The sequence below is a fragment of the Erinaceus europaeus genome, chromosome 12 (genome assembly GCF_950295315.1).
Source record: "Erinaceus europaeus chromosome 12, mEriEur2.1, whole genome shotgun sequence".
In the NCBI taxonomy this organism is placed as follows: Eukaryota; Metazoa; Chordata; class Mammalia; order Eulipotyphla; family Erinaceidae; genus Erinaceus; species Erinaceus europaeus.
In genome coordinates this window covers 11,587,778-11,610,624 of record NC_080173.1, presented here as the reverse complement: position 1 = coordinate 11,610,624, position 22,847 = coordinate 11,587,778, and the positions used below count along the sequence as shown (strand labels likewise).

General features: G+C 50.6%; 2 protein-coding genes across 4 annotated transcripts in view; one reads left to right on the top strand and one right to left on the bottom strand.

Moving 5' to 3' along the window:
- The window catches only part of OTOP2 (otopetrin 2), a 30,895-nt gene extending 20,252 nt beyond the window's left edge, over positions 1 to 10,643 (bottom strand). The window contains exons 1-2 of one of the 2 annotated variants that reach the window (XM_060202720.1): positions 10,505 to 10,643; positions 2,585 to 2,726 (exon numbers count right to left, since the gene is read on the bottom strand). The gene's annotated coding sequence lies outside the window, so the exon portion shown is untranslated. The remainder of the gene's footprint in view (positions 1 to 2,584; positions 2,727 to 10,504) is intronic. The other variant, XM_060202721.1, reaches the window with a different exon arrangement.
- Positions 10,644 to 16,996: 6,353 nt separating this feature from the next.
- The window catches only part of FADS6 (fatty acid desaturase 6), a 29,495-nt gene continuing 23,644 nt past the window's right edge, over positions 16,997 to 22,847 (top strand). Inside the window, exons 1-2 of one of the 2 annotated variants that reach the window (XM_016189074.2) lie at positions 17,007 to 17,260; positions 17,848 to 18,014. In XM_016189074.2, the coding sequence (XP_016044560.1) occupies positions 17,116 to 17,260; positions 17,848 to 18,014 (312 nt within the window). In that variant the 5' untranslated portion in view covers positions 17,007 to 17,115. Of the gene's footprint in view, positions 17,302 to 17,847; positions 18,015 to 22,847 lie in introns of both variants that reach the window. The other variant, XM_060202710.1, reaches the window with a different exon arrangement.

Below are 22,847 nucleotides of genomic sequence, written 5' to 3'. Positions count from 1 at the left end.
TGGTTACCCTCTTCAGCCAAATACCCTGACTTGAGTCCCCACCCACACCCCTCTTCTGTCCACATTGGCTATGTTGGGAGAGTTTGGGTACCAGGGTGGGGTGACTGATGTCCTTCCCAGTTCATTCTGGGGCCCAGCCTGACTCTGCTTCCTCCTGCTCTGCCCTCTTTCATGCTCCTGTTGTGTAGCCTGCTTCCCCACGTACCCCTGAGGGTCAGGGCAATAGATGACAGGTGCTAGAACAATAGGCTGCAGTATTAGGGGCCCCAGTCCTGACAGGGACAGTCTGGCTGGAGAAAGGCATCTGCCAACTGCCTGGGGGTCTCCTAGGTCCTCACCTTGAGGATGGTGGGTACAGCTGGTGTCTGGCCTAGTGTGGGCAGGGCCTGCGACATGCATGCTGGAGACTCCTGGGTATGGGGCAGTCTAAGTTGCTAGTTGTCCCTGGGGCTCTAAGTGTGTGTGTGTGTGTGTGTGTGTGTATGTGTGTGTGTATGTGCTGTGTGTGTGCTGTGTGTGTGTGTGTTGTGTGTGTATGTGTGTGTGCGCTGTGTGTGTATGTGTGTATGTGCTGTGTGTGTATGTGTGCGGTGTGTGTATGTGTGTGTATGTGCTGTGTGTGCTGTGTGTATGTGTGTGTATGTGTGTATGTATGTGTGTATGTGTGTGCTATGTGTGTGTATGTGTGTGTGCTGTGTGTGTGTGCTGTGTGACTGGCTGGCTGCTGGGTTTTTCTGGGAGGCACCTGGGCACTGGGCTCTGTGTGGCTACTGGGTAAGGAAGCACTGAGTATGTGACTCTGTTCTAATGGTGGTGAGACTCAGGAAGAGGTCAGCCCTGGAAAGAATCCTCAGACATGTGTCCTCAGGGTCAGACTGAGGTCAAAGACGGGGGATAGTCCCTCAGGAGCCAGTGTACTGTGTGCACACAGAGATGTGTCTGTCCTTCTCTGTCCACAAGAGAACCTGACCCTTAAAGCTCAGCAGGGGAGCACTGCCACTGCCCCAGCTCCTTCCTGGGCCCTTGTGAAAACAGAAACCACAGGCCTCCCTCTAGTGGCTGGGGTAGGGGGTGGCCCATCCACACATGTGCCCAGAGCTAGGGGCATGAAGGAGGGTCCCTGTTCCCACACTGAGGGCTTTGCTGCCCACCACTGCCATCCTGAGCCCACACCAGTCTCCTTTTTTCTCTGGGCCTGGGGTTGTCCCCAAGTGCCGACTCAACTTTCTGGGACCCCAGGTGCTGCCCATTCTCTCTTGCTCACTAGCCATGCTGGGCCTCTGCCCTCTCCTTGTCCCCTTGTGCCTGAGTAGGCTGTTCTCCCCCTCACTGAAACCCTCCCTCAGGCTCATTGTAACTTTTATAGACCACATTTTACAGCGTTGTCTGCCCGTGTCTGGTGTTTTAATCATTTGGGGGCAGGAACAGGGGTGAAGAGAGCAAGAGGTGGGGGTGAAAGCAGGTCCTTTGTGCCTGTGAGAACATGGTTCTATTCCTTGGAGGGGGTCTTTGGTCTGGGGAACTCCCTGTCAATTTCTACAGGCCCTCCCTGTGTCCTTGGACCTAGTCCTGCTCTCTGGGCTCAAAATTCAGAGCTGGTTGAGAGAGAGGAGATTCAGAAGAACATGCACAGCAGAACTCCTAGCAACTGAGCGAGCAGGATGGCCTAGGGTCCACCCCCACTCAAGGGCCTGCAGCTGCTGGAACATGCTGGGGTTTCCTCCCTCTTCCCAGGGCCTCCTGGTTTCTCCAGATATAGGCAGATGCCCTGTCCTGGATGCTGCCACCCGTTACCTAGTGCCTGTGCCCATGAGCCCTGATATCAAAGCCCCACTGGAGTGTTGCCTGACTTCCACTGCTAACCTAAGCAGCTTTGGGGTAGCCTTGATCAGCACCCTCCTCTTCCCTGGGGCTAAGAATATTCCTTAATCTACAATACAAGGAGATGTGTTTTTCTCCTTCAGACCTAGGAAAGTTCTTGGAGTAATTTTGTTTCACTCCCTAAAAACTGCTGTGCCAAGTACTGCCTAGGTATAGTGGCTCCCTTCCACATCAATCAGAAAGATTCACACACAGGATGGCAGTGTAGGGAAGGCTGCCTAGCAACCATCTGGGGATGCTCGACCACCTCTGTCCATTTTTCAGATGGAAAAGCTGAGGCCTGGGGGGCTGGATTGGTGGCACACCTTGGTTGAGCGCACATGTTACAATGTCCAAAGACCTAGGTTCAAGCCCCGGTCCCCACTTGGAGGGGGACGGCTTCATGAGTGGTGAAGCTGGGCTGCAGGTGTCTGTCTCCCTCCCTGTCACCCTCTTTCCTCTTGATTTCAGGCTGTCTCTATCCAATAAATAAAGATTAAGAAAGAAAGGAATGAAGAAAGAAAGAAAAGCTGAGGCCTGCTCAGGGGAATGTCCAGGCCCAGAACACAGGAGTCCTGTTTTCCAGCTTTCCTCATGTTTATGCTGCTCTCTCCGCCAAGCTCAAGACTACACAGGAAGAAGGGGCCGGGGATTCTGCCCTTTTATCCTCCTGGACCCTCGCCCCCTTGCGACCCCTTCTGGCCATCACAGTTACTGCATGTACCTGACGAAGAGGCCGCTGATCCCGGGTAGGACATAGGCGGGAGGACTCCCACTCCGGTGGATCTCAGCGTTAGTTGGGAGGCAGAGTCTAACCGGAAGCAGTGTGGATGGTGGCCTCCATGGGTCAGCAGGTCTGTGTAAACCTGGGGTACAGGAGCAGAAAGTCTGAGGGAACTTTAAGAACAACCAGGAGAAGAATTTGACACAGTAGGGATTCAATTTTTCGGCTCATTCCTCTAAAACTTTAGCTTGAGGTTAGGGCAGTTCTACCGTTTGGAATAGTCACTCCTTTTTCACCTTTGGGGTGGAGACTTTGCTAGTAACATGGGCACTTCCCTTGGAGAGACACACGCCCACACATACACACTCATTTGTAGTTTTGCTTACCAGCGCAGGCGGCTCCTGGAATCTCCTCCCTTCCCCCCACCCGCAAGTCCAGGGACCCAGGTTAAGAAGCCTAACTTAGGTGACTGAAGTTACATCACCAATGGGAGTAATCAGAGACAGGAAGGGCCTCCAGGCATGTGGCACAACCTTTTCTTTTTACAGATGAGGTAACTGGGGCCTGGAGGGGGTGGCACTGGCTGAAGGCACAGAGCTGCTAAGCCGGCAAAGTGTATCAGATATCCTAATTGTGCCCACTGCCACCTGTCTGCATCTCAGGCCACTACGACACCCCGCCTTCCCAGAACATGCTGTGTCACTTTCTCTGAGATAAATCAGAGATGAGACTCAGGAGATAGATCCGGGCAGCAAAAATGACCCCACCCCCTTTCCAGTTGTGTGATCTCGTGCAAGTTACCCAGGCTCTCTGAATCTGTTGCCTTACCTGAGAGACAGTTATTATGATTCGCGGTAGTGACAGTGTTCGCTCTATAGGTCAGCAGGAGGGTGACATGATAAAGCACATAAAGAAAGCTCTTAGCATAGCCTACGGTATTCATGTCACAGCCAGTAATAGTGATCATGGTTATTGGTGGCTAGAGAGCCCACGATATACTCCTTGACTCTGTGGTTCCAGCCACCCGGTAGGCAAGTGGTAGGCAGGGCCAGCCTGCTGTTGTTTTTCTGATACCCACAGGAGAGTAAGCCCTGACCTGCAGATCACACTAGTGCCTGGAGATGGCACCAGAGACACCCTCATCCCACCAGCAAGGCATATTGAAACCCTGCCAGGGGCTAAGAATGGTTAATTTCCAAGGGGGTGGGACACCATGCTTCGTGAGGACAGAATTATTTCTGTGGTTCTCCAGGAACTGCCATCATTTTTGGAGGGGGTGTCTTGGATCCATTGGCTTGGACTCCTATTATGCCATGATCTCAGTTTGAGAGTTTATCAGAAGTTTTCCTTTATTTTATTTGACTTTTTTTTTTTTTTTTTTTTTTTTTTTACCAGAGCACTTGTCAGCTCTGGCTTATGGTGATGTGGGGGTTGAACCTGGAACTTCAGAGGCTCAGGCTTGAGTCTCTGTGTAGGATGGGGGAGGGGCAGCTCTTTATCCCAAGCCTGGGGAGACAGGGAGCAGGTCTGCGGCAGTACTTCATGCTGACCAGAAACTGCCCTCCACCTTACTGGCTCCAGCTCTTTGGGTCTCTATCCTTGGAACACCAGGACCAGGACCCTTGGTCAGTCTGCTTCATTCCCCGCCCCCATTTTTTTTTTTTTTCTTTACCAGACCATTGCACAGTTCTGGTTTATGGCGGTGCTGGGGATTGAGTCTGAGATCTTTAGTGCTTCGGACATGAAAGTCTATTTGCATAAAGTCTATTTGCTAGTTCCCCAAATCTTCCTCTTCCCTCCTTATTCTGTCTTCTTTCTCAAAGCCCTAGTTATTGGTGAATAATAAGAAATATGTCCTTGGTCTCTGCTCCTGCTTCCTGGCACAGAACTCCCAAAACACTGTGATTTCCTACATGACAGGGTGCTAGGAACCTCTTTTGTTCTAATACTTGGTCTTTGACTTCAGTGCCTTGCACTCAGCTTGTAAATCTCTTGGAACTTTCAGACAGGAACACCTTTAGATCTGAGGAGGCAACTCTGTGTGTTGACCTAAGTGCCATCAGACAGTGCATGACTGGATGTGGGGAGCAGAGTGTCTGAAGATGTGCTCAGATCCCAGATCTGCCTTGGCATAGCAGTGACCTTGGCTAAGCCACTTAACCTCTAAGTGTCTTCTTCTGAAGGATCAGAAGCTGCCTTCTAGATGGTGTGCTACACAGCTTTTTACAAAATCTTTTATTTTGGGGCCAGGTGGTGGCATACCTGGTTAAGTGCACACATTATAGTGTGCAAGGACCTGGGTTCAAGTCCCTGGTCCCCACCTGCAGGGGGAGGGCTTCACGAGTGATGAAGAAGCAGGGCTGTAGGTGTCTCTCTGTCTTTTTCCCCCTTTCTCTATTTCCCCTTCCTCTCTCAATTTCTCACTGTCTCTATCCAATAATAAAAACAAATAAAATATTTCATTTTAATGAGATAGATACAGAGAGAAAGATGTGCAGAGAGATATAGAGAGACCAGAGCACTACTCAGCTCTGGCTTATGGTGGTTTGGGGGATTGAATCTGGGACCTTGGAGCCTCAGGCATGAGAGTCTCTTGCATGACCTTTATGCTGTCTCCCCAGCCCAATACTGTGCAGCTTAATAGATAAGACACTTAAGTTCCAGGAGTCGGGTGGTAGCACAGTGGGTTAAGTGCAAAGCACAAGGACCGGCATAAGGATCCCAGTTCGAGCCCCCTTCTCCCCACCTGCAGGGGAGTCCATTCACAGGCAGTGAAGCAGGTCTACAGGTGTCTATCATTCTCTCCCCCTCTCTGTCTTCCCCTCCTCTCTCCATTTCTCTCTGTCCTATCCAACAATGACGACATCAATAACAACAACAATAATAACTACAATAACAATAAAAAGACAAGGGCAACAAAAGGGAAAAAAAAAAGACACTTAGTTTCCCTGACACACAGTGAGCATGCAGCAGCAGGCTCAACACCAGGCCCCCACAATACCAGTAGTAGCATTCAGGGTGGCCCTGGCGGCTCAGCCATTATTTCCTCTTGCTTTCATGTTTGTCAGATAAGGAAACAGAGGCACAAGGCACAGATATGTTTGTCAGGTGTGGTCAAGCTCACATGATGTGGCAGTGGTGGGATGGGAGCTGGGGTGTAGACCGGGGGTTCGTGGCTGTGCTGTGTCTCCTTAGCGAGGAGAGAACCTTCTGGATGTCGGCACTTTACACTTGTGGTGGCATGAGTCCTTGCTGAATAATGATGAGGACTTTTTTTTTTGCCTCCAGGGTTATTGCTGGGAGTCAGGCGTTATTGCTGGGAGTCAGTGCCTGCATTATGAATCCACTGCTCCTGGAAGCTATTTTTCCCATTTTATTGCCCTTTTGTTATTGTTATTATTACCATTGCTGCTGTTGTTGTTGTTGGATAGATCAGAGAGAAATCAAAAGAGGAGGGGAGACCGGGGGGGGGGGAGGAGAAAGACAGACACCTGCAGACCTGCTTCACTGCTTGTGAAGCGACCACCCTACAGGTGGGGAGCTGGGGCCTTGAACCGGGATCCTTATGCTGGTCCTTGCACTTCACGCCAGGTGCGCTTAACCCGCTGTGCTACCACCCGGCCCCCATGATGAAGATTTTCTTTTTTTAATTTCTTTATTGGGGAATTAATGTTTTACATTTGACAGGTAAATACAATAGTTTGTACATGCATAACGTTTCTCAGTTTTCCATATAGCAGTACAACCCCCACTAGGTCCTCTGTCATCCTTCTTGGACCTGTATTCTTCCCCCACCCACCCCAGAGTCTTTTACTTTGGTGCGATATGCCAATTCCAGTTCAGATTCTACTTGTGTTTTCTCTTCTGATCTTGTTTTTCAACTTCTGCCTGAGAGTGAGATCACCCCATATCATGATGAGGATTTTTAAAGCCATTTGACAGAGGAGAAATCAGACCTTTTTTTTTTTTTTTTTTTTACCAGAGTACTGCTCAACTCTGGCTGATGGTGTTGTGGGGGATTGAACCTGGGACTCTGGAGCCTGAGGCGTGGGAGTCTCTTTGCATAATCATTATGCTATCTCCCCCCACCCCCCCAAGAAAACTGAGACTTGACATTCAGTGGTGCTTGGGTACCACATGGGCAGTTGTGCAAAGACTGACTCCTTGCCTGCCTCACAGAGACCCATTTCCCTGGGGAGGTCTCTACTTTCCCAAGTTTCTACAGCTGAGTGACTGAGCCCAGTGGGGTCTGGAGCTTGAGCTGGGGAAACTCCCTGCAAGTTCATTCAGAGCCATCAACACCTCCTCTTTCTTCAGAGAAAGGCCCTCGGGCAAGACTCATCAAGCTGTGATCCCATGGAGCCCTTTATTCTGTGAGTCCTGGGTGGCTCTGCCTAGGCAAGTCTTCTGGGGGCTGCAGGGTCTTCTCCCTGATCTGGAAACCCATGCACCCTGGAAGTCCTCTCCTGCACCCTCAACAGTAGCTAAGTGTGTCTTAATGGGGGTGGGTGGGGGGTGCTGGAGGCTACAGCAGCTGTTGACTGAGGCCTGGCATGGGGAGGGGGCTATATGGCACAGATCCAACTCCTCCCAGCTTTGTCTCTACAAGTCACAGGCGGCTGTTGTGGGCAAGGCAGGAGGCATTATTTTACCGGCCTTGTTTTATAAATGTAGCAACTGAGTTTGGGGGAGGGGCAGGTGCTGGGCGGGGAGAGGGTTCACTAGGATGGTTGGTCTGGTGCCTGGGCACAACTGTGCAGTCAGCTGTCCTCTCAGAAGCTGTATCTAAAGGGTTTTTGTTTTTGTTTTTTCTTTTCTTCTTCTTCTTCTTTTTTTTTGCCTCCCCGGTTATTGCTGGGGCTTTGTGCTGGTCTCACAAATCTACTGCTCCTGGAGGCCACTTTTTCCATTTTGTTGCTGCCATTGTTGTTATTGCTGTTGTTGGATAGGACAGAGAGAAAAGGAGAGAGGAGGGAAGACAGAGAGGGGGAGAGAAAGATAGATACCTGCAGACCTGCTTCACCGCCTGTGAAGCGACCTCCCTGCAAGTGGGGAGCCGGGGGCTTGAACTGAGATCCTTACACTGGTCCTTGCGTCTTGCGCCAAGTGTGCTTAACCGGCTGCACTACCACCTGGCCCCTGTATCTAGAGCTTTTGACCTACTGGGCACCACAAACTCCTCCCAGCATCCAGTTGAGAAAGCCAAGGCTGGCAGGGCGTCTTTTCCCTAAGCCTCTGCATATGGAGCTGAACCTCAAACATGCCCCAGCCTCCCTCCACCCCACCCACAGAGCCACACTTCCCCCCAGGTTGTCATCTTGCGCTGAGATCACTCAGGGACTCAGCTGGCAGGCTTGGCGGTAGGAAGGAGGACTCATTATCCCCCCCTCTTCTGTCCTCCTAGACTCCCTCCCATTCAGCCTCTGAGTTGAGCGCCTCCTGCTTTCTGTGTGTGCATGTGTGTGCATGTGACGAGGGGTCCTGGTGGGGGACGCTGGTGGATAGACATGTACGAATCAGGTTTCCCAGAAGGTGAGTTTAATTGTGGGTTGTGTGTGCTCCAGTGTGTCTAGTTTCTTTTCTTTCTCTTTCTTTCTTTCTTTCTTTCTTTCTTTCTTTCTTTCTTTCTTCCTTCCTTCCTTCCTTCCTTCCTTCCTTCCTTCCTTCTTTCTTTCTTTTTTTTTTGCCTCCAGAGTTATTGCTAGGACTTGGTGCCAGCACTGGGAATCCACTGCTCCTGGAGGCTATTTTTTCCCCCATTTTTGTTGCCCTTGTTGTTATTATTATTGTTATTGTTATTATTAATGCCGTTGTTCGATAGGACAGAGAGAAATGGAGAGAGGAGGGGAAGACAGAGAGGGGGAGAGAAAGGTAGACACCTGCATCCCTGCTTCACTGCCTGTGAAGCGACCCCCCTGCAGGTGGGAGCCGGGGGCTTGAACTGGGATCCTTACTCTGGTCCTTGCGCTTTGTGCCACGTGCGCTTAACCCGCTGTGCTACCGCCTGACTCCCTAAAGTGTCTCTAGTTTCTGCTCACACACCTTTGCTTCAGGTCCCCTGAGTTTCCTAGAAGAGAGGTGTGTGCACACCGGGTGTAGATGTGAGTGCATGTGTGTGTGTGTGTGTACTGTATGTGTGTCTGTATGCGTGTGTGTTCTTGCTCAAAGGAGGTGGTGGACTCCCTCTAGAGTCTATTTTTAGACTCCTCCTCCTACCTAGTATCTATTTTTAGGGTCCCAGATCCCCGAAATTGGAAGGTTGAAGCTCCCCATCATCCCCTCATTCCACCCTTCACCTTAAACCTGAGGTTCCCACAGAGGCTCCTCCAGTCTCTTTTTGGGTCCCTGGCTTGTTGGGTGTCTGTGCCCCAGGAAGAAGAGGAGGGCTATAGGGGGTGACAGACCAGTGACCCAGAAGGTAGGTATTGGAGAGAGACAGGTCCCCCTCAGGGCATCCAAGGTACCAAGGGAACTAAATGGGCCCTCCCCCCAACCACCGGGGTCACTTGCTGGGAAGACTCCATCCTGCTCTAAACCTCAAGGACAATTATTCCCTACACTCTAGGCCAAATATGAAGCTAAGTTTTACCAGAAATGCTTGGCTTGTGACCCAGAAGGTCTTAAAGTGACTAAATCACTAGACTCTCAAGCATCAAATCCTGAGTTCAATCCCCAGCACTGCATGTGTCAGCATAATGTTCTAGTTCTCTCTCTTGTGTTAATAAGTAAACACATTCAAATTGCTTGACTCCAGGTGGTAGAGGAGCAGCCCAGGCACCTTGAGGACAGGAGTCAGGGAGCGGGTGGGGCTCAGTGGGCATCAGCCAGCTCTGGTGATGCAGAGATAACTGATACTTAGGGGTGACCCCAAAATCTACTTCCAAAACTCCCCACAACTTCTGTACAGCCTGGTCGGTATCAGAGAGTAGAATATATGTGTGTGTATGCAGGGGGTCTTCAGACCCTTGATCCCAGCTTTATACAAGTTCCCACATGATAAGGAAGGAGGAGGAGTCAAGGGGAAGAACAGGCCCTTTTCACACTGGGAATGGAAACCGCTGGTGACTGTCAGTCAGTGCCACTACATTCTGTTGAAATCACAGTCAACCTAACAGTCATGTTAGCATTGCCACAGCATGTGGTTGGCATTGCTGATAACCGTATCTGAGGAGAACTTGTCCACTGTTATTCACAGACAGAAACAATCCCCTGCTCTCTCTACTAACCTGGGAAGGTAAGTAAATTTGCCCTCATCCACTCCAAATTCTCACTAAAAACCAACAAAACCCCTAAGGTTCAGAGAGGTCAAGCAACTTCGCTAAGGTCACATAGCAAAGACTGGAACCCGGGAGTGTCTGTATTCAGGGCCCTGCTCTGGGTGCTGTTCTCAGATGCCTCCGTACTTTGCAGGACTCTCAGCCCTTATTCCTCATCCATCCTGGGATCTGGCACTACCAGGTCCCACCAGGCCCCACCAGGCCCCCAGATGACCCAATACACACCCAAGAGCCACTCACACATGCCGAACTGTGGTGCTGATGTGACTCAGGGGGTAGGAGCAGATGACCCTGACTTGCTATCAGTTCTGGCATTGGGTGCACAAGGCTCTAACTTGTTACAGAAAGGGCTGAGGGAGACAGCATAATGGTTCTGCAAAAGACTCTCATGCCTGAGGCTCTGAGGTCCCAGGTTCAATCCTCAGCACCACCATAAGCCAGAACTGAGCAGTGTTCTGGTTTCTCTCTCATTAAAAAAGTTGACTTGTTAACAGAAATTGGAGGCTAGCCTGTCTCAGTTTTCTTCCTGCCAGCTGGAGACAAGCTGACAGCCCTCAGGGTTTCATCAGTGACACCCTGGAAGCTCAAGGTCACTTCTCTTCCCCTCTAGATCCTTGCTCTGCCACTCTGGGCTGTCACTAACCTGAGTGCTGGGAAAACTGGCAGGAGGCTGTAGACTGGCTTTGGCAGATTGATGCAGGGTCCTTAGAAGTGACGCTGAGACATCCAGTAGCTGTGACCTTGCTCTGCTGGAGCCAGGGGAGCATGGGGTGTGAGCCCCACTCTCAGCTGATGGAAATCTGAGCCACAGCAGGCTACTTCTGCCCCAGCTCAGCCAGCCCCACCCTGTGAATAATGCCACTTGTCTCATGCATTGCAGCCAGGCATCACTGGACTTTGATGATTTGGAGGTAGCGTGACTGCGGAAGGACCCAGCCGCCCAGGTTGAGAGCATCCTCACAAAGTTTTGCTGCTCACAAAGTTTCCTGGAGAATCTATCCAGTGTCCCCCAGCCACCCGGCACCACCATTTCTGGGTTTCAACTCCCTCCAGACCCCCCAGGACTATTGGGGTTCCTCTAGGCCTTGGGGGAAGGGCAGGGCTCCTTCTCACCGCATCCCAACCACAACAATAATTAGCCTTGGTGAACCCCAGCAAATAAAGATCTGAATCGTAGAAGAGGAAGGAATCATCATTGCCCCAGGTGGGAAACTCCCGAGGTTTCAGGAAGTCCAGACCCAGCCTTGATAATACCCCAACCTTATTGCTGCCTGCGTATCCAGTTTGAACTGGAATATTCTCCACCACCTGCTGTGTGTGCATGGGCTTTTAAACCTTTTATCTCTCTTTCCATTCTCCTGAGCCTGTTTCCCAAGTTTTCCAAGCAAACACCTGTTCTCTTATTTGACAAATGTTTATTGAATACCTGCTATGAGCCGGGCACTGCGTGAGGCCCAGGGAAACCGGGTCTAAAGAGCAAGAAGGGCTGTCTTCACTACCAAGCCCCTTCTCCTTTGGGAAGCCCGATTTGACGTGTACTCAACTTCCATCAGCAGCTAACAGCTGGCAAATATCCATCTGGCCTCTGCTGACTACGTGATGTTGAGCAGGTGTGGAGGGTCAGGCAGGTAGAAGGTCCAGGAGACATAAGGATGGTTCGTGTGCCCTCTGGAAGCCCACCCTACAGCGGCTGTGGGAGGCAGAGATAGCTCCATGGTCATTTATAGTCCTCACTCCTGGGCACACAGGAAGGCCATGGTTCCCAGTTAGCCTGTAGGTGGGCTGGGGCTACACACCTGGGTTCTGGCCACTGGGACAGGAGATGAAAGTGACACCCACTACCTTCCTAGGATTATTCTCTCACCCCTTGGTAGTCACAGGGACCCATGTTGTAGAGGGAGTCCTCACAGGAGAGAGGATCTAAAGCCCCAAGTCACCTCTGGGTATCACGATGTCACATGCCAGCAGGCTGTGACGGAAACAAGAAATAAACCTGTCTTGTGGTCAGCTACTGAGGCTTGTTTGTTACAACAGCGAGTGTTATCCTGACTGACTAATAGAGGCAGATGACACTTGGACATGGGACACAGGGACTCATGTGTGGAGAGCACAGCAATTATGGTCAGGCAGAGCCTGGCACTGATGTCTTGTGCTGGCTGGTAGGTGATGAGGTTGGAGGAGGAGAGAGAGACACTGAAAAGTGGGGTTTCTTGGCATAATGTAGGTGCCAGTTTGGGGGCAGTGAGTGAGATGTGTGAGAGTACTGGAAAAGTTGTGTGAAGCCACCAGCGCCACAGAGGATGGGTGGGGTGTGGGTGAGGGCAGAGAGTAGAAATGTTACTCTGGGAATAAAAACACAGGGGTGAGAAAGGGCAACACTACGCAGGGGTCAGAGGTCAAGTGAGTACTGGTAGTTAGAGATGGAGCTAGAATTTGGAGGTCTCCAAAGGTTGAACTGTACAATTTAGACCTTAGGCTGTAGTCTGATGGCCTCCTCCAGAGTAGGGGTACTCACAACAATCTAATAGGCTGAAGGAAATTTTAAAACTTCCATGCGTTTATTTCTCGTTTCCTTAAATGTCAATTGCTAAGTGTACCTGAAAATACTAAGGCTCAGAGAGGTTGAGTGACTCATCCAAAGTCACATAGCTAAGCACACCAGACTTGCAAGTTGTGCTCTTCATGTATGCTGAGCCTTGTGCAGACAGGTGAGCAGGTGGATGGGGTCAGAGGCAGGTGTAGGGGATGGTTGGGAGGTATAGATGGCTCCCAGCCTTGGCTGTTCCTGCTTTAGCACGAGCCCAGCAGCCCACGTAAGCAGAGGTCATGGAGCATGCCCAGACCTGTCCTTTCAGCCCCTCCAGGGCCTCTTGGACAAAGTCAAGCTTGATGGGTGCTAGGGTCAGCCTAACCAATTACCCTGAGCTCCCATCCCAGTTTATTTTGGACCCTGGGAACAGGGAGAGAGAAGACCAGGGGTTGAGGCTTAGGATGGGTGACAGAGAGGAATAGGGAAGAGCTAATGCCTGTCACCCAGACTCTGATGGTGCTGCTTTTCTGCCCCACATGCTGTCCTTCCATCTCCCCCACCCCAAAGACCATGGGGCTCAGATACAGCCGCACTCTGCTGTCCTGCTCTTACTGTTGATGGGTAGCATCCACCTGCTGGTTTATACCACTAGAAATCTACTTCTACCTATTAAACAAGCATACATATACCTTTCACGCACAGAGCACACTCAAGAGTAACTGAGTAACACCCTTGCACACTTGCAGGTGGGGAGCTGGGGCTCAAACCTGGATCCTTGCCTGGGTCCTTGTGCTTAACCGGGCACACCACCACCTGGCCTCTATGCTGGTAACTTTTGATAAACATATACACACATATAAACGTCCTAATCAAGAGACAGGATATTTCTATCTTCCTAGAAATGTTCTTCATGTCTTTTTGCAATGAATGTCCTTCCTTGCCTCTCTCCAGGAACGATGGATGTCATTCCTGTCATATAGTTCTATCTGTTCTTCAATGCCCTGTGAGTAGAATCACCAGTAAGTCCTTGTCTGTGTCTTGTCTCTCCCCCACCCCACCCCTGCTCCCAGCCCTCAGCACACCGTGTGTGAGAGTGTGCCTTTCAGCTCATTTCCACTGTTGCCTGTCCCTCATGTCTGCTCTTTTTTGTCACAGGTCTGAGTGTATCACAGTTCACTGGTCCTATCTCCTGATGATGGACATTTGGGTTTGGCCATTATGAATAATGCTGTTATGACCATCCAGTTAAGAAATAGACTTGTTTTCCTTCTTGATGGGTAAATACCTGGGAGATGAATTGCTAGGTTCTAGGGTGTATATTTATTCAGCCTTACTGGAAACTGCCAAATTGCTTTCCAAAGGGGTTGCACTACTTTATGCTCTCAACAGTGATGAGAGTGAGTCAGTACCCCCATCCCACCACTGACACTTCGTATTATTGGCTATCTAATTTTTGTCATTCAGGTGGGTCCAAAAAGCTATCTCAAAATTGTTTTGTTTTCCCAGTTGACATTGTACTTGACGTTCCCCTAGACATGGTGCTGCACCTCTTGCCACGTGCTTACTGTCCACCTCTCCATCTCATCTGGTGAAAGGTCAGCTCACGCCTTCTTTCTTTTGTTATTCCTATGTTCCGCTGTTGGCAGTTCCCCACCCCCACTCACCTACACCTCACATAATTGCTTTGAGGAGACCGAAACAGTCCACAGATTGGTCTCCCGTACTCTAGCGACTACTCTCTTGTGCCAGGAAAACCTTCCTAAACATCACACTATGAAAACCTCTCCTTGCTTTGGCTATGGCAGCCTGGGTGGTAGTACAGTGGATAAGCTGTTGGACTCTCAAGCACAAGGTCCTGAGTTTGAATCCCAGCAATGCATATATCAGAGTGATGCTCTGACTCTCTGTCCTTCTCCCTCTCTCTTTCTCATTAATAAAATAAATAACTGGGGGTTGGGCAGTAGCACAGTGGGTTAAGTGCACATGGCACAAAGCACAAGGACGAGGGTAAGGATCCCGGTTCAAGCCCCCGGCTCCCCACCTGCAGGGGGGTTGCTTCATAGGTGGTGAAGCAGGTCTGCAGATGTCTATCTTTCTCTCCCCCCTCTGTCTCCCCTCCTCTCTTGATTTCTCTCTGTCCTATCCAACAACAACATCAATGCAGCAGTAACACTAATAATGATAATAAGAGCAACAAAATGGGGAAAAAATGGCCTCCAGGAGCCCCAGTGAAAACCCTGGAAGCAAAAAAAAAAAAAAAAAAAAGAAAAGAAAAGAAAAGAAAAGAAAGAAAAAGAAAGTCTACAAAGTCCCCTCAGGATCACAGGGGCAAGCCCCAACTTCTCAGTCTGCTACTGGCGGTGTCTCTAGCACCTGGTCTCCAGCCTTCTCCGACAAAATCTCCACCTGCACTTCTGTTTGATGCCTTGGGAACCCAGATTACCTTATTCCCTTCCTCTTCCCCCAGGTTGAAGTCTATTCTAAATTAAGTCTGCCTCTCTCCTGGGAGACTGGCAACCAGCTCCACCCCATGGGGCTACCTGGCTCCTCCAGACTGCTCTACTGCATTTTTTGTCTTTGCTTTTGTTTGACACTTAGCATCTGCCTCCTTATTGTGCCACTTAGATGCGCAATGGGTAACCAAGGCCTGAAGAAGGACTTCTTTGTACCAGACAGTTCCCTAGTTTATATAAAAACAATTCCACTTTTTGTTTGTTTTGCTGGAGATCCACTGCTTCATGTCCCATTTTTCCCTTTATTTTATTTGATAGGATAGAGGAAAATGAAAAGGGGGAGGAATAGGGAGAAAGAAAGAGAGAGAGAGGGAGGGAGAGAGGCGGCTGCAGCATTACTTCAGTGCTCATGAAGCTCCCCAATCTACAAGTTGGTTCTGGGGACTTGAGCCCAGGTCCTTGCATATGGGAATATGTGCACTCAACTGGGTGCTCCACTACCCATTGCCAGTGGCACCCCACTCTTACAAAATCAGGATATTGCATATGTTTTTAAAAAGTACATCTATCCCCTCCCTGAAATTTCTAGTATTCTGAGAGGGAGGAATTAAAAAGTGGGATGGGGATGAGGAAGGCATTCTGTCCTTCCCTGCACCCTTCATACCTTCTGCCATAAGAATCTTTAATATAAACAAGACGTGACTCCATTCAGAGGAGCTTTCCTGGAACTGAGTTCCAGTCCCACCACTTCATAATAGTAGATGGGTACTGGGCAGGTCAGTGGGTCTCCCTGGGCCTCCATGGACTGAGTGGGATGATACCAGCCTATAGGAGTTGTGGGAACACACAAAACCTGATGAATATTTAAGTCAACTCTAAAGTTCAAGAAGTGTGTGTGTGTGTGTGTGTGTGTGTGTGTGTGTGTGTTCTGAGCATTGGCCTATTAGACTGTAAGCCCCCTAGAATACCAACCTGGGAAAGAAATCTTGCCCTTGGAGAGATAAGCTATTAAGACTTTATGAGGAAGGGTCTCGGTAGTAGCACACCTGGTAGAATGCACATGTTACAATGCTTAAGGAACCGGTTCTAGGCCTTGGTCCCCACCTGCAAAACAGTGTTTTCAGGTTTCTCTCTCTCTCCCTCTTCCCTCTTGAATTATCTCCATCTTTATCCAACAAAAATATTTAAAATAAATCATTACAAACGATTTTATGAAGGAAAATGTGAAGGAAGACAGAGGAAAGCAGTTGTTTGTGTCCCTGATTCTCACTCACAGGATTTGCCTCTTCCATTCTCTCTTCCTCCTCCTCCCCTTCTCCCTTCACTCTCCCCTCCTCTTCCTCAGTGCCAAAGAGCTGCAGAGTGCCCTCCCCAACACACAAAGCCTCGTGTTTCATAAGACTATTATGAGATGAAGGGGAGAGTGAAACAGAGGACAAAAGAGACTCAGAAGCAGAGAAGGGAGCTTGCCCAGCACAGGCCAGCCTCCAGCCATGCAAGGCCTGGGATAATACTGCTTCCAAGTCTTGTGGGGCTCCTGGGCTTGACCTTGACCCTCTGTGCAGAACTGGTGCTGAGTGCAGTGGCATCTGGATTGGTGACCTCTGGGTCTGTTCTCACTGTAGCCAACTTCCTATGGGTCACCACTGCTACAGTTGGACTTACAGGGAACCCCCATCCCCCCATCAACCTAGGAAAGGATTCCTTGAACTCTCTGCCCCATGAAAACATTTATGTACCAAGCACTACTCACTACACATGCAGCTCGAGGGACAGTAGCAAGGACTCAGGGACTCGCTGTGGATGCTCTGACAGTCCTCTCTGAGTGGCCTGCAGGGAGCTTCTGGTAAGTGCTATTAAAACAAAAAACAAGAACACCCAGGCTTGGGGGGGGGGGGGGGACGACAAGATTGCTACCATAAAGTCCAGTGGGTTGCAAGAGGAGGTTAGGGAGTTATTTAAGGTCAAGGGGTCAGGGGAGCCCCTGGGGAGTCATCCCTGGGCTCTGGTTGTTCTTCGCCCCACCCTCCTCCCAGGGCATCTGCGGGTTCCTCCAGCAGTGATTCCGCTTTCTCAGCTAGCAGCGGAGAGCAGCCGCGGGGTGCTCCCAGATCGCACTGGGGCGCAGCCCCGCGCCGCGGGAGGCGCCTGGGTGCCAGGCGCGCAGGGTGACACCAGGCGGGTGGCTCCGCCCCGGCCCGCCCCCAGCTCGCTCTAGGCGAGAGCCGCGGACTCTCCGGTCCTCTGAGCCCTCCAAGTCCCGTGAAGCCCATGGAGCTGCCGGGGAGGCGCGGGGAGGCGCTGCTGGGCGAGCTGGAGACCCGGGTGCGGGCAGTGGTGAGGGCCAGCTCGTGGTGGGAGCGCCACGGCGTGGACTGCGCCATCCTGGCGCTCAGCCTCCTCGCCCTGCCGGCCGGTGAGGAGCGCGGGGACCGGGCTACCGGGCTGGGCTGGAGTGTGAGTGCGGGAGTGAGTAGTGGAGACGTTTGGGGTGGGGTCTGAGGGGTGGGGTGGCATCAGAGAGAGGGACCAGGGTGGCTGGGGTGTTCTGTCTTTTGTCCCCAGAGGACTGGACACTGGAGGAGGGACAGGGCCTGATGACCTGAAGGAGGTGGGAAGGAAAGTTGAGAGCCACCAAAGGGAGCTGGGCTGAGGGAGGAGAGGATGAGCCCTTGGCCCCCCAGAAGTGAGGAGAAACAGAGCCAGGAAAAAAGGTAGCAGTCCCCTCCCCACCCTGGTCTGGATTCCTCAGTGCTCTGATCTGGCTGCAGTTCTGTGGAGCCTCCTTGGAACTCTGTTTGCCCCAAACCCTGTAAAGAGCATTAGCCCACTCTCCAACCGCAAGACCAACAGAGGTTGCCTTGCAAGGGCTGGTCTTTTCTGGCCTGAGCTCCCAGGGTGAGGAGCTGGGGAATTTGGACCCCCATCTCCTTGATCCAGAGACAGATCTTACCTCCACCCCCATCTCTCTCTCTCTCTCTCTTTCCCTCTCTCTCCCTGCAGGGTTTCTGTGCCTACGTTCTGGAAATGTCCTGGTCTTTGCCCTGGGCATCATTATCCTGGGTGTGTGCCACTACACGCTTACTGTCAAGGGCAGTCACCTGGCTACTCATGGTGCCCTCACTGAGTCCAAACGCTGGAGCAAGATCTGGGCCCTTTTCTTTGTGGAGGTGAGCCCCAGGGCATGGGGAGAACTCTGGAGCGCTCTGACTGTCCTGTGCAAACATGCATTTGTGTGTCCATGTGAACAGAGAGTATCGTGTTTTCGTGTCTGGGTTTAAATAAGCAGCAAGTGCCAGTGTGAGTGTGTGTGTGTGTGTGTGTGTGTGTGTGTGTGTGTGTGTGTGGCGGAGAGGACTAGAGAGCTGCATGAACAATCTACTAGTGTCTATATGGCAGTGCACATTCCCAAGCACCCCTGTTTCTCCTGGGTTTGATGCTAGCCTTTCAGCACTGGGCCAAGTGCTGACAGTTTCCTGCTACTCCCAGGACACCTGTGCCTGGCAGGTGGTACAGTCAGGGTCTAAATGTGAATCATAGACCAAAGGGAAGTGGAACCTCCCAGCACCCAGTTCTGTCTCAACCTTCTCCCCTTTGGGAAAAGGCCTTTGGCCAAGTCACCTTTCTCTCTGGATTCTTCTCAGCTTTCTCCAGTTCTTCAGCTCAACCTGCTCCTTTCTCCCTTCCACAGAGACCCTCATAGACAATCAGGCCACTCATGCACAAACATGGATGTTAGTACTAGAAGGAGGCCCTCTCTGGGCTGGCTGGCTGGCTAATCTGGGAGGACACCTGCTTTGCCAGGCCATGTTCTAGATCCAGGTTCAAGCCCAGCCCCCACATCCCCCACTGAAGCCTCGGTGCTATGGTTGGTACCCCCCATTCTCTCCCCTACTCCACACACCCAAAAGTCTAATAGAAATGCTGAAGCCCCAGCAATGAGAATAACAACAACAACCCTGGGGCTGCAGAAACAACATAATGGTTATGCAAAAAGGATTCAGTGCCCGAACCTCTAATTTCCCAGGTTCAGAGCTCAGCAACATTATAAGCCAGAGCTGAGCAGTGTTCTGGAAAAAAAAAATGAAAGAGAGGAAAAGGGAGATATGGAAGAAAAGAATAAAAAAGTTCTTTTCTGGGGCCAGGCAGTGGTGCCCCTGGTTCAGCTAATGCATTACAATGCATAAGAATCCAGGTTTAAGTTCCAATCCCCACTTGTGTGGGGGGGGAGGAAGCCTCATGAGTGGTGAAGCAAGAACTGCAGGTGTCTCTCTTTCTCCTTCTCTATTTCCCTTGCTCTTCTCAATTTTTCTCTGTTCTATCAAGTGGGGGAAAAAAGTCGTATTTTTCAGGGGTCAATTATCTTGACCAATTAACTTGATGTAAGTTAAATCACTTTGAACAGACACACACACACACACACACACACACACACACACACACACACACACACGCCATGTTCTTTTATTCCCCTTCAGTGAAGTGGAACAAAGTTCCTTACCTCACACTATTGACTTACCTCCACCCCTCACCCCGCCCCCTCATTTCTAAAGTGCCAAAGATGAGAGGGCCTAACAGACTCTTGATTCTCAGCATCCATTTCAAGACTTGCCCTTCCTAGGGGCCCCTGGTCATTGGTCCCAGCCAGACTCTGAGGCCTGAAGCTTCAGGGATGAGATCTTCCCCCCAAGTTTGTGCACAGATAAGAGCAAGGGAGAAGCAGACCGGTGTGAAGGCTAAGGTGGACTGGCTGTATGGATTTGGCAAAGTCACACCAAGCACCAAGATCCTGGGGAGGGGAGTGAGCTATCATGCTGAAGAGGAGCAGTTTATAAATTTGGACTTTCCTGATGGCAAGGGACATAGCCATGAAGAGGTGACCTAGCAGTTCTCCAAGTTGGGGGTACAGTTGAATGAGCTGGAGAGAGTGCTGGGCCACTTTCTTTTTTAAACCAAGTTCCATAGGTGAACCTGATACTCACCAAAACTTGAGAACCCTTGACGTCAACTTCTGGGGAACATACTAGGTATTGTGGACTTAGGGCAGAAGCAGGCAGCCCTGGGAGCCTCTACATAGAGAAGCCTTCCCAGTGACCCCACCTGGAAAGTATCCCCAGAATCACAGTGTGGTTCTGCTGAAAGACTTGGACAGCCTGGAAGCTGTATCTTGCTCACTGTCAACTGTGTTGTCACTGTGAACACCAGCGCAGAGGCCACTGGCCTCAACTCTGCCTCTTGGTCTTTTTAGCTTCTGGTCCAATGGCTGTTTGTTGATAGTGACCCTGAAAGTGACATGGGGACAGGTCTAGGGAAAAGTCAACTGATGGAGGGTCATGGCCTAGAGGCCTGTGCATCCCGTGGTGGGGACTTGGCTGCCACCTCCCTGTTGTGACATCACTGGTGTGTGCAGTAGAGCAGAACACAGTGGGTCACCTCTTAGGTACCACGTGGGCACCTGTACCTGCAGAAGCTTCCTTCCCCACTCCTGCAGAGTTCTCTGTCTTGTCTGTACAGCCTTGGGCATTCAGCCTGCTTCTCTTTAACAGAATAAGTGAATGGGTCTGAGTGCCAGTTTACTCATCTAATAAACAGAAATAACATCCCCCCCCCCCCATGAAGCCAGCATAACAAGTACATGAGACAACTTGGGTCTTAATTTAGGGCCTGGACCTGCCTGCCTCTTACACTTGCCCAACAAGTGTTGCTTCACTTTTCTCCGAGGCGTGGGAATGTGTGTGTGGGGTGTGTGTGTGTGTGTGTGTGTGTGTGTGTGTGTGTTATGCTTTGTTTTGTTAGAGTTGTTTTTATTTATTTATTTTCCCTTTTGTTGCCCTTGTTCTTTTTCATCGTTGTTGTTACTGCTGTCATTGTTGTTGGATAGGACAGAGAGAAATGGAGAGAGGAGGGGAAGACAGAGAGGAGGAAGGAAAGATAGACACCTGCAGACCTGCTTCACCGCCTGTGAAGCGACTCCCCTGCAGGTGGGGAGCCGGGGGCTCGAACCGGGATCCTTATGCCAGTCCTTGCGCTTTGCACCATGTGTGCTTAACCCACTGAGCTATGCCCGACTCCCTGTTTTTGTTAACTGAAAGGTTGAGATGGTTTCCCCGAGTTCCTTGGAGCCCTGTGCATGTTGTGTGTGCTGAGGCTGAGAGAGGTGTGTCCACTGGTGCCCCGGCCTTCCCACCTGCCCTCAGCATTGCACAAGGGGTGAGTTCACTGCCCAGGACCTTAGTGAATGCCCCTGGACCCTGCTGGAGCCCTGCTTCTCCACTTGGACCTTGTCCTATTGTCTTCTCTCTTTAATCCTTCTCTAGTTGGAAGTCTTTGCTTTTCTAAACCTGGATCCTTAGCAAACACCATCACCTACAATCCTAATCTGCAGCTTCAGATGTCACTGACTCCAAGGCACCCAGCTTTTGCCACCTGCAGGTAGGGGGCTGAGCCCGGACCCTCTCTGACCCACTGGATCTGGGAAAGGGGCAGGCAGGAGGAGGACCAGCTCAGCCCCATATCACTCACCCTTCTCCACAACAGAATGACTTGCACTCTGGAAACCCATTTTAGACCCATGTGAGGAAGTTCTTGTCCTTGTATTAGCACACATATCAGCCCTCTCCAACTTACAGAAAACCCTGCCCTCACCTACTCTCCCTGTCCTGTGTCAGGACTGTGGGGAACAGTGAAGTGGGCAGGCCCTCCACCCCTGTGCCAAATCATGAAGCTTGGGAAGGATTCACTCCTGAAGACACAGGGAAGTGGGGAGTCCCTGTCTCCTGTGAGTCAGCTGCAGTCAGGATGCCCCCTGAGTGAGAGGGAATGGGCTGTACTGTCACTGAGCTCACTACTGTGTCTCAACTTCAAACCTTCTAAAGTGGGCTTTGTGCTCTGAGATCAGAGTGATAGCCCACGCTGCCCCAGGGAGGGAGGTGTCACCTTCACTGAGTCTCATGAGATGGGTATTTGCTGGAGTTCTCTGCCTGAACGTGATTCTTGAATGTTCTCTTGCTGTGAGTTCAGAGTGGCTCTTCTCCCCATGGCAGTCTCTCAGATCTCTGCCTTGTCCTTACCCAAACTCCTGGGGGTGTCAGTCTGAGGACATTCAATCATGACTTTTCCATTTTATTATTTTTAGTGCAGGGCCCAGGATGGAGTTCAGGGTCTCACACATGTGAGGCAGGTGTGCTGAGATGAGGCACCTCCCCAGCCCCATTGTTTAATAAAAAAAAAGATTAATTTGAGCAAAGAGGGTAAACTCAGATTGGCAGCACAAACTTTATTTTTGTGAAAACAAGTTTTCATTTTGAAGTATTTCTAGATTAACAGGACATTGCAGAAATAGGGCAGAGATGCCCTGTGTGCCCCTCACCCAGTTTCCCCTGTAGTTACACTTATATAAATGTCTTTCTTTTTTTTAATTTATATTATCTTTATTTATTGTATAGAGAAAGCCAAGCCAGAAATCAAGAGGGAAGGGGGCTATAGAGAGGGAGAGAGACAGACAGACACCTGCAGCCCTGCTCATCACTTGCAAAGCTTTCCCCCCTGCAGGTGGGGACTGGGGGTGTGAACCCGGGTCCTTGCTCATTGTAATGTGTATGCTTAACTAGGTGCACCACCACCTGGCCCCCATAAATGTCTTTCAAGAGCAAAACCAGGAAATGGTAACTCATCTTCTATGTGTGTGTTCCATGATGTTTGATTACATGTAGATAAGGTGTGTGTGTGTGTGTGTGTGTGTGTGTGTGTGTGTATTTTCATTCAGGTCAGGGGAGAGAGGAAGAACAAGAGCATCACTCTGGTACACAGAATGTACCAGGGATTGAACTCAGGGCCCCATGCTCACGAGTCTAACACCTCACACACTGTGCTGCAGCAAAATACATCAATATTTGCATGAAGCTCCCACCAGACTGTGGATCTCTAAGGCCCTGGTCCTGGTGTTAGGGGCCCTGGCAGGCTTGAAGGTGGCCCCTGTTTATAGCCTTCAGTGCTAGAGACCC